Consider the following 10,350-nt stretch of genomic DNA (forward strand, 5'->3'; position numbering starts at 1 on the left):
CACCTTTAATATTTCAACCTAAAATAATAATAATAACACTAAATTTTAGGAAATCATAGTATTGGCGCGAAAAGACCCTGTCAAGCTTATGTTCTCCTGATACGAAATTTCAGATTTTCGAAGTCCGGCTCTTTAAAAATTAATATGTCTGTCGCCTTCACCATTTTTAATATGTTTTTAACGCATCCTTTGCTACAGTAATCACAATGATTGACGTATTTAACATTTTTTAATGCGTTGTTTCCATTATACTTAATCTTTAATACTCATTATTTATTTATATCTTTAATTTAAAAATGATAAATACTAATTTGTATTAATATTTATGGCACTTAAGTTTTCTTTACCATGGAACTAAGATAAGTTAAAATGTTAATAAAAGATAAAAGCTGTAATAAGATAAATGAAAAATTGTTTAAGATTAAGGAGAATTTGTTTACTGCTTGTGTTGTACATCGTTTTTTTGGGATTTACAAAACTGTAATTGTTAATAAACAAAAATTTATTGTTCATTCACTTAATAAATTATAGTCTGATGGTCTACATTTTCATTATAATTATAATGATGAATTTGTAACAGTATTAATTCCTAAAATAACAATAAATAAAAAGGCAACAAATAGCAAATCTGTTTAAAAAAATTATTGCTAATCTTGTTAATCCTGGTAGTAATCAATTGCGTATAATATATTGATCTTTGCAAATTATCGTTTATATTTTTTTTATGAAAACCAAAATTTTAATACTGGATGAAACGTAAACAGAGGTTCATTTTGAACAATTATGAATAAAAAATATTGCTTGTGATAAAAAGATAATAAACAAAAAATAAAGTGACGTCAATAGCCTAGTGATTTTTGGTTTGAAATGTTTCGCGGGATAAATTGCTGAAGCTAGCATATGACAGCTGCTGTATTTTTAAAGTACCCACACGAATGTTATTAATAATTGTGCTCCTAGGTTTGTTAAACAAAAATAAACGCATGAAAGAATGAGCTATATTTCTATTTGGTGGACAGTTTCGCTTTTGGTATTAATATCTGTAATTGAAAAGACACATTTGACAACTCACGATAACAGTCATGGTAAGTTGTAAGTTTGATAATAGTACCTGTAAATATAATCTAAAATCCTGTTTGTTCAGCTAATTTCTTTACAAAAATGCCGATTTTTGATATTCTCTTTATTTTATTATTTATTTCAGGGTTTGTGTCTACTTCTAGAGAAAGTTACTTTATTGATGATTTATCCAATATTCATCAGGTAAGACATGAAATAATATGTGTGATATTCCTAGATTTTAATTCTTTTCTTTTAGGATATTTCGCCAGAATTTCGGTAAGTTTGTTGTATAGTTTATTTATGGTTTGTTTTTAAAAATTTCTTACAGAAGTTCCGTAATAAGTGACATGAAAAAGTATGTAAAATTTGAGCCAGAATATTTAGATTTTAAGCAAAGGTATGTCCATTGAGAATATTTATTTTCATTGTTGCTCAAGTTTACAGTTTTAGGGCTCTAGGTGTACCTCATTTAGAAAAGGTGTTGTTATTTAACATTCATAGTAATAAAAGTATTGATATGACTTCTATATCAGGTAGTACAGTCCATTTTCACAGTTCTTTCTTTGAAGATAAGGTAAGAAACGACATTTATTTTATGAAATTTTACCAAAATGTGCCTTTAGCAAATTCCACCTCTTGGAAATACTTCGTTTAATGTTGTATTCTTGGGACGAGAGGAGGGTATTGTGGAAAGTAATTTGTTTATCCATACAACAGAAGGACATTTTAAGTATCAAGTAAGAACATTTCCATTTGGAATAGGTATATATATATATTTCTATCAGAAGATAATAACATATTATTTTTTAGGTAAAAGGATCAAGTGTTTCTAGTCCATACAGACTGCGCCCAATAACAAACGTAAAATTGCCATTAAATGCTACATTTTCTCCTATGATCTACATGTTTAATCCACACTTGGAATCCATTCAAGTATTATTTGTTCGTAATGATAAAATATTTATTATTTCGTATATAAATTTTTAGGTAATAGAAATATACAGTAGTGGGGGCGATTTTCACTTGGAATTACCAAGTGGTGAATTGGAAGGCCCCAAAGATATGTGGGAAATACCACCCCTTCAAAGAAAAGCTATTATTCGGGTCCGATTCTTTGCTAAAACTGAACGAAATCATACAGCTTATGTTCGGTAAGAATTGTTAATATAAATTGAATTAACATTATTAAGTAACTAAATAACACAGTAAATTTTGCATTTTTCTCCAATTTTTATAGTAGGTACTTTTTTTAATAAGATTAATTCAATAGTTTACATTTAAAACTTTAATAAAAATAAATTTAAAAATATTTTTTTATAAACAAATACAACTTCTGGTATAATCTTCTGGGGATAAATCAGTTCCAATTGTAGTAACTTGTAGGAGAAAGTATGAGATTTAGATTAAAAAGCAGTTTTCCCATATTTACGTTTTCCTTCCAGAATAAAGTTAAGCAACTCAAACGAAGTTTTGGTTGTTCCATTGGAAGTTGAGGTGACGACCAATTGCGATTGCTTGCATAATCCACATGGATACTTAGATTTTGGGGTGGGTGGTTCGTTGGATTCCCCCAAGAAGGTGGAGGTGAAGGTGGCAAATCCACTAAAGAAATTGGTGCGAATTGAAAGTATTACAACAACCTCGAAAGCTGTCAAAGTGGAGTTAGGTGCTATGAAAATATCTGCAGATTCAAAGGCTGATATTGGAACATTGACTTTGGATTGTACGTTTAAAAAAAATCATCAATTTTTTTTGTAATGAAACTTGTTTATTTTAATAATTTTAACTGGTGGTATTATGGTTCAAAAATGGGAAGATAACAATAGTTATTGTTTCCTTTGTTTTTAATTATTATCTAATTGATAAAATTACAAGAGTCAGGTACTTAAAATATCTCTGTAAACAACATGAATATGTGTTTAGAAAAGCATATGAATACAATTATAAGGATACTGTAGTTTAAACAAAAAATTGTGATTTTGCATCGTTAATATGAAATGTTTACCCTATTTTTATTATTTTATGCGAATCGATAAAAACAAAAAATTGTTCTGTTTTTGCTTTGTTTGTATTTCTAATTTGATTGGATTGAAATCTCACAAATCACTATTTTGAATTTGTATTTTTAGAAAAAAAAAAATAAATGAATAATATCAGATAAAAATGAAGCAAAAGTATATTCCTTGACATGTTGTGGACTGTATGTACAAACAGTGCCAAAAAAATCTTTAAGGAAGTCAATGTTTAAATATATAAAATGTATCTTTACTGAAACTATATCTATGAAGTTTTTCAGGGAAAAAGGCATTTGAAGCAAAAGATTTCTCCGGAAAAATAACTATAAAATACAAAAATGGTAAACATCCTACAGAAATTCCGTATTACGTTACGATTTTACAGGGCGGTTTATTATTTAATAAAACAGAAGCAACTTTTTTTATTGACGATGAAGCAACCGAACACCGGCCCAAAAATGTCATTGTAAAGAATGAGTTTCTGCATCCATTAGCGGTTACTGAAGTTAAATTGCATTCCAGCGCCCAACAGGTTTTTACGGTAAGTCATCCGATTTGTAAACTTTGAAAGTTATTTTTTTTTTATTTTGTTCTATTTTCCAGATTACAAATTTTAAACCGATTATTCTCAAACCTAAAGAAAAGCACGGCCTGTTTAAACTAAATTTAATAAATAGAAAACAACATGATCTCAAAATGAATTCTTATCTTATAATCAAAACAAATGTGTCTCAAGTGGAAATGACTATTATGTGCTACAATGGCAAACTGGACATAGTAAGTGTTATTTTTTTTTCATACAATAATTATGAAATTTTTAATATAAAATTTATAACAAACTTTCTTATTAGTTTTTGCCTAATAAAAATGGAGAAAAGTCGTTGGATCTTGGCTTGGTAGGCTTTAACGTAGCCAAAGATGTTCAAATGCTCTTACTTAACAATAATCCTGTTAATATCCACCTAAAATGGGTTGCTACATCATTGGGCTCAGGCAAAATCGAGTTACTCGCTTGTGGCAAAGGGAATTATTCGTATTCATTGCTGCAACACCTTTTACAGTCCAAAAAGAAATGTGTAAGTTAATAAGTAATTTAAAAGTCTTGCATTAAATTATCGTTCGTTATACCTTCCCATGCTTTTTTTATTGATTTTTTTTAACCTTGTAGTGTTATTGTCCTTTCTTACAGACTTACTTAAGACCTCAAGAATTTGCTGTTATGAGACTTACGGTGCAAACTTTGAATTTTGAAGGCAGAAGTTGGGGTGATATACAAATAGTAACACAGTATGAAGAAATTTCGATCCCAGTGATGTACAAAGTGGCACAGGGACGACTGGAAATTGGGCCTGATCGCCTTATTTTTGACCAGTGTTTTCCGGTAGGTCAATTGTAAAATTCTAAACATTACACTAGTACAATTAAATGAAAACAGATGCTAGAATAGGTACAATAAACAGCAGCTTAGTCCCCAAGAAGAAGTTCATAATTTTGTTTATCTTAAAATTATGAATTCAAAATTTTACAGATTAATTCATACATAATGTATTTACAAGTTACATACCATTAATAAATAGCATCTTTTCTCGGTTGCTATAGTTTCAATTAACATTTAGGGAAAGATATGTTCTCATCCACTAAAAGTCCACTCTACGTTTAATGATCCAATGGTAATTGAAGAAATCGTGAGCATTCCTCCCGACCCAAGGGTCAGCAGTGTTCATTCAGGTCACATAATGGCACGATCGACGAAAATTGTAGGCTATTTGTACTTAGATCCAATGCAAACGTGCAAGAAGGAATGCTACAGTACTTTACAAGAGGACGTACACAGTAAGTTCCTGCATCTTGGTAATTTTTAAACGCTTTGGGTACTAATTTTCACAATATTTATCAATTAGTTGCACTATCTTTTTCAAAAATAAACAAATACGATGAAAATTAATTAATATATATACAATACAAAATTGAATTCACTTACTCCTTTTTAAACGTGTGGTCAGTTAATTTTAAACTGAAATAAGCATGTACGTTTTATAGAAAATTGTAATTGTTAGCATACAAGTTTTTGTTCTTTTCCTAGTTCTTTGGCTACAGTCGCTAAACTTAACGAGTGCTGCCGCCGACACTGATCTCAGTTTGGTCAACGTATTATATAGTAGGTACATGAATCAGACTTATAACGGCCTGGCTAAGTGGCAGAATCTGACTATGCTTCTACACACCTCCGAAGTTAAGGGTCACGTATTTCAGTCTCGAGTCAAGATGAGTTGGCCGAGTGTTGTCCTTGCTCAAAACGTTGAAAATGCGACTAATTTCGATTTTCCCCTTACACAAGTCGGTAATACTTCCTATCAAAATATAACAATACGTAATCCGGCCAGTCGCAATCTAATTATTCAACTGGTCTTGGAGCACAAATATCCCAGTCCCGAAATCCTATACGAAGGCCTACCACCAGCCCTTATTCCTAACTACTCACCCGAATATTCCCGTTCAAAACCATTGTTCTTCTTCCACGAAAAACTCGAGAAATACTGCAGAAATTTCCGGAAAATGTTGAATATAAATGTGTTCAATGAAACATTGCCAATACTGCTACAACCTGGACAAAACTTTACGTTCACAGTTGGTTACACGGCAATAGATACACGTTTGAATACGGCTCTTATTTTTATTCGAAATAATTTAACTGTATTGGAAGTGATCCGTTTGAATGGGAAAGCGGCGTATCCAAATTTCAAATTTGGAAACAGAAGACCTGGATCTAGTCAGCCGTTAACTTTCGAGATAACTGAGAAGCACCTAAAGGATTGCGAGAGAGAGAAACCGAAAAAGTATCCGCCTCCAAATCTAACGGTTAAACGAACATTTACTGCAAGGAACACAGGAGAAATAATTATATACATAAATTCGTTTTCAATAAACGGATATCCATGCGAAGGGTATGGCTTTAAGGTGTTGAATTGCGAACCCATATTACTACCCCCAAACAGCACGAAAAAGATTGATATTGCATTCACATCTGATTTTTCTCTAGCGAAAGTTACGAGAATGTTGATATTAGATACTAGTCTTAGTTATCCTGTAAATTATACGCTTGTAACAACTATACCACCGTATTATTTGTCTCTATGCCATAAAGTCCTCAGCCGTCCTTATTGGGAAAACTATTTATATTATGCAGCAGTTTGCTTAACTTGTTTGACTCTCTTTTTCGTGGTAGTGGCGCCGGTTCTTGAATCGGAACGAATTATAAAACAATCGTTAGGAGTAATAGTTTCTCGTAATTCTGCATCTCTACAGCCTCTCGATCTGCGACTTGTGGGCACACAAACCCGTGACGAAATTCATTACAATAAAATCGATCCCCTGAGGGTCAGTCAGTTACAACATAAACTAAGTCCTAAGATAGTGAGCGACGTTCATTTTGCTGAGGAAGACCATAGTGCTGAGAAAGAAGAGTCTTATAGATATAATGCACTTTTGGCTACAAAAAAGAAAAAGTGCAAAAAGAATTGTACAGAATCGGAGAAGGACAAGGAAAAGGAACAGGAAAATCCTAAAAAAGCTTGGTTTGAAGCACATCAGAAAGATTCCAAGCATCATAAGAACGAAAAGAAAGTTAAAACACCAGAACCGGAAGTTGCGGAAGTTAACATCAAAACAAAGAAAATGCTATACCACAAAGAGCACAAACAAAAATGGTCATTAAATAAGAAATATATGAAACAAAGACAAATGGCTGAAATGGCCGAAAGGGCACGACAACAACAAGAACAACCAGAAGAAGAAACATCGTCTACAACTACTGATACAAGTAATAACGATGAACATGAAAAACCGGAAATAGAAAAAGAAATCGAGAAAGAACAGGAAAGAGATTTCGAACGAAATAATAACAAATCTTATGGTAGTAGCAAGAAAAGTATGAGCTCAGCAACAATAGCATCATCCCTTCCTGCATGTAATACAGCCCAAAAGCTCGAAATCGAACCAAAAACCAACGAAAAGAAGCGTCAGAAGATGATCTACAGATCCAAAGACAAAATAGAACGGACGATGAACGATTCACCTCGAAATAATAGTTACAATTCTGACAACAATACTAAACAATATTATTCAGATAACAACAACAGTAAGTTGAAAGGTCACAAAGTATCCTCGAAAGAGCGTAAAGAAAAGCACCAATCGTCTAAGAAGTTATCATCGGAAAAGCACAGGAGTCTGAGTGAAAGTGGAAACATTTCTTCTAGAACAACAGCAAGTCCCACAACACCTTTTACAAATGTATGGGGTGAGAACAGAGCAACGTTCAGTGACGTTGTTGCAAGGACGGAAAGCATCAGTCCTCACATACAGCAACAACAACAACAACAACAACAACAAAAACAACCACAGCAACAGCAACAATCTCAGCCTCGGAACAAACCAACGATGTACGTGGAGCCCTTTGTACCAGTAACGCCGAATCTTGGACCTATAGGATCGAAAAAGAAGGAAAGGGTTCCAACGGTTAATGGTGTTCATAGAAATACGACTACCATTAATGCCCGACAAGAGGAACAAGATTGCTACAGTGGTTATAATAACAACAGTTTCTTTAGTGATCTGCATAACGTAGCCACAGAGTATAATAATATAGATTCAGGATTAACAGGAAATTGGAACAGCAATAGCGTTGGATATGAACAGAGGAACACATCATCATTGCTTGGGCTCATGCACTCGGACACATTCACCTCATTAACCCATCAAAATAATACAGGTGAGTTAATAAAAAATGCATTATGAAAAATACTTGTCAAAATTGTTCTCCCCACAGGATAAGCAGTTCTGTTCAACTTGTACTACACTTAGTCCGGGATAAAATTTAGTGGCTTATAAGACAGTAGTAATAAAATTTCAAACTGTTTTTTAATTTACTTTTAGAATCTGACGCAAAACTTTTCGTGGACCCATGGACAAATACTTCTACAAGTTCTAACGTCGGCGACAATATTTGGGATGGAGTATATATGCCAGTTGGTGGAAGTATACAGTCACAGCAGCAAAATGTTAATCATCAGAGTGGTTATTTGTGGGGCTCGTCGTCAGTTTGGCAACCTTTAGGGGCAGTCGAGATATCCAGAACTTCTACTAGGACACCCCCTGGATTTTCACCTTCAGAAGAAGAGGTAAGTACTTTTCCCTTATTTACTATATAAGATATAAATCTTGTAAAGTTAGTAAATAAATAACTTTTTTTATGTTAATATCTTTAATTAACAAATATAGTTTTTGGTTTGTAATATTTTATTTATTTGCTTTGATTTAATCATTCGATATTGTGTATTTAATGATTTTTTTTGATGATCTATCTGAATAAATGCGTTGATTATTTTCAGAGAAGAAATCCAGCGTACGATCCATTTGGTTTAACGAGTATCTGGTCACAACAGGCGAATCCCTGGAATTATCCTCAAAGTCAATAAAGTCCTTTTGGTCGATAGAAACCGGGGCTAGATGACAATTGCACATTGTTGTTCTTTGTCCATTTTCCCTACCCTTGTATCCCTTGAATCCTATTTATTTTCTACGATGGTTGTTCATTTAGAAGACTGTTTTTAAATATTGATAATACTCATAATGTGACCTTTAGGCGTTTATTTTAATGTTCGCGTTCGTTTTTACTAAGTGTTCATAAAAAGTCTCGAACTTTTTAAAATAAACTTAATTTTGTTTGTCGAATAAATGTGACGTTTAGCATTGCATCTCGTTTATTTTATTGGAATATTTTATAATTTAGAACGTCGTTTAGCTACCCGTTCCCCAGAATCGAAAAAGGTAAGCAATAATTAAAATATATATCAATTAGCTTAATTAATCTTATCTAAATGAATTATTAATGTTGCTGACACAGTAAAAATCATAAAGAATACTTACAGTATTAACCGAATAAAAATATATTTTTTCTAAGCCCTAAAGTCATTTACTATATTATTAAAAATTGAGTGTACTATTATGGGAAATATGGCAAAAATTTTATTATTTTCTGATTTATTTTTTAAGTTACAGCTACCAAATAGTATACCAGTAGACTGAAAAATAAGGTACACTTAATACCGTAAAAGTAAAAAATATGGCATCAATTGTATGCCTAGTTTACAGTTTATAATACATTTTATCACAGCAGATTACACGGAATGACTTACAATAATAAATAATGTTTATAAATGCAAGTATTTAGGACAAAACTTAATGATAAATGGATTATAATAAAGGCACTTAATATACATTACGGCCGTGGTTCTGAAGTACGGAAGTATAATAAAGTAGATCGCACTAAAAAATCTATAATGTAAATAATAAGCAAAATGTGTACGTTTGCAGTGCACACATAAAAATATATCTGAATAACTTACTTAGTTTAACTGCATATTATGTAACCATTTAGAAAATCCTAAGATTAACAAAGTAGAAAAATTAAGTAACGTATAGGATTGGAATGGATTTGTAAATTCAGTCGTTTCGTTACATAGTACCATTTGTCTTTTATAAAAAGAAAATCATATTTAAAAATAATAATGCGCTTAGGTCTTATTGAATTTATAAAAGTACTTTTAATTAATACATTAAGTATTCCTTTACGGAATATTTTCAGTATACATAGTTGTTAAATGACAATGTTGGTACTTTTCAATTTGAAGAGTTTCAATTTTGTATTCTATATTTTTTATTATATTATTTTGATCTAATTAAATAGCCCATTATTGTTTTTTAAATATGAACAGCACTTCTTCAACTTTATATCATCTCTTTTATCTGATATTTTTTAAATGTAAGTTTCTGGAACGTTGCAATTTCTGACTATCAATGATTGCATTAAAGTAAAGCATTTTTATCGGCAGTCAATTTAAGAAAAATTACTGTCTATAATTAATACAGTCAAATAATTAGTTTCTTTAAAAATAATCACAATAACTGTTTTACAAATATTATTTAAAATATTGCACTTAAATTATGTACTGACGTCATCACATCAACTAAAAATTATTCTAGTTGCAGCTTTAACTACATCAACCACATTTTTCAGCGTATTCTTATTGTTCTATTTCCCATTTTTTACAAGAAACCGGCAATTAATCATCCATGAACCTCTAAACTTGAGCCAACTTTATTCTTAAAAAGACAAAAATGCCTAGCGATTTTAAGCCCTTAAGATAAAACTTTACAATTTTAAGGGGGTCCAATGTTGTCCCAATTCATAATCGAATTAAGATTCACGTTCTCA

The 10,350-nt window shown here is 31.6% G+C and overlaps 1 protein-coding gene across 1 annotated transcript; it reads left to right on the top strand.

Moving 5' to 3' along the window:
• Positions 1–847: 847 nt before the first annotated feature.
• LOC108732953 (transmembrane protein 131) lies at positions 848–8,830 on the top strand. The gene is made up of 17 exons (XM_025981100.1): positions 848–1,085; positions 1,205–1,263; positions 1,319–1,338; positions 1,391–1,459; positions 1,513–1,636; positions 1,686–1,799; positions 1,873–1,995; positions 2,050–2,213; positions 2,505–2,785; positions 3,359–3,618; positions 3,681–3,854; positions 3,929–4,153; positions 4,267–4,458; positions 4,694–4,910; positions 5,161–7,845; positions 8,010–8,254; positions 8,465–8,830. The coding sequence occupies exons 1-17, from the start codon at positions 992–994 to the stop codon at positions 8,549–8,551; spliced, it is 5,133 nt and encodes a 1,710-aa protein (XP_025836885.1). The 5' UTR covers positions 848–991; the 3' UTR covers positions 8,552–8,830.
• The last annotated feature ends 1,520 nt before the right edge of the window (positions 8,831–10,350 follow it).

This window comes from Agrilus planipennis, unplaced genomic scaffold, assembly GCF_000699045.2.
Source record: "Agrilus planipennis isolate EAB-ADULT unplaced genomic scaffold, Apla_2.0 scaffold1, whole genome shotgun sequence".
NCBI lineage: Eukaryota > Metazoa > Arthropoda > Insecta > Coleoptera > Buprestidae > Agrilus > Agrilus planipennis.

Bases quoted from the DNA above. Each gene is read 5' to 3' on its own strand.
- LOC108732953 (XM_025981100.1), top strand. From the start codon at position 992: ATGAGCTATATTTCTATTTGGTGGACAGTTTCGCTTTTGGTATTAATA. The intron at 1,086-1,204 runs GTAAGTTGTAAG...TATTTATTTCAG, and splicing joins AACTCACGATAACAGTCATG to GGTTTGTGTCTACTTCTAGA. The intron at 1,637-1,685 runs GTAAGAAACGAC...ATGTGCCTTTAG, and splicing joins GTTCTTTCTTTGAAGATAAG to CAAATTCCACCTCTTGGAAA.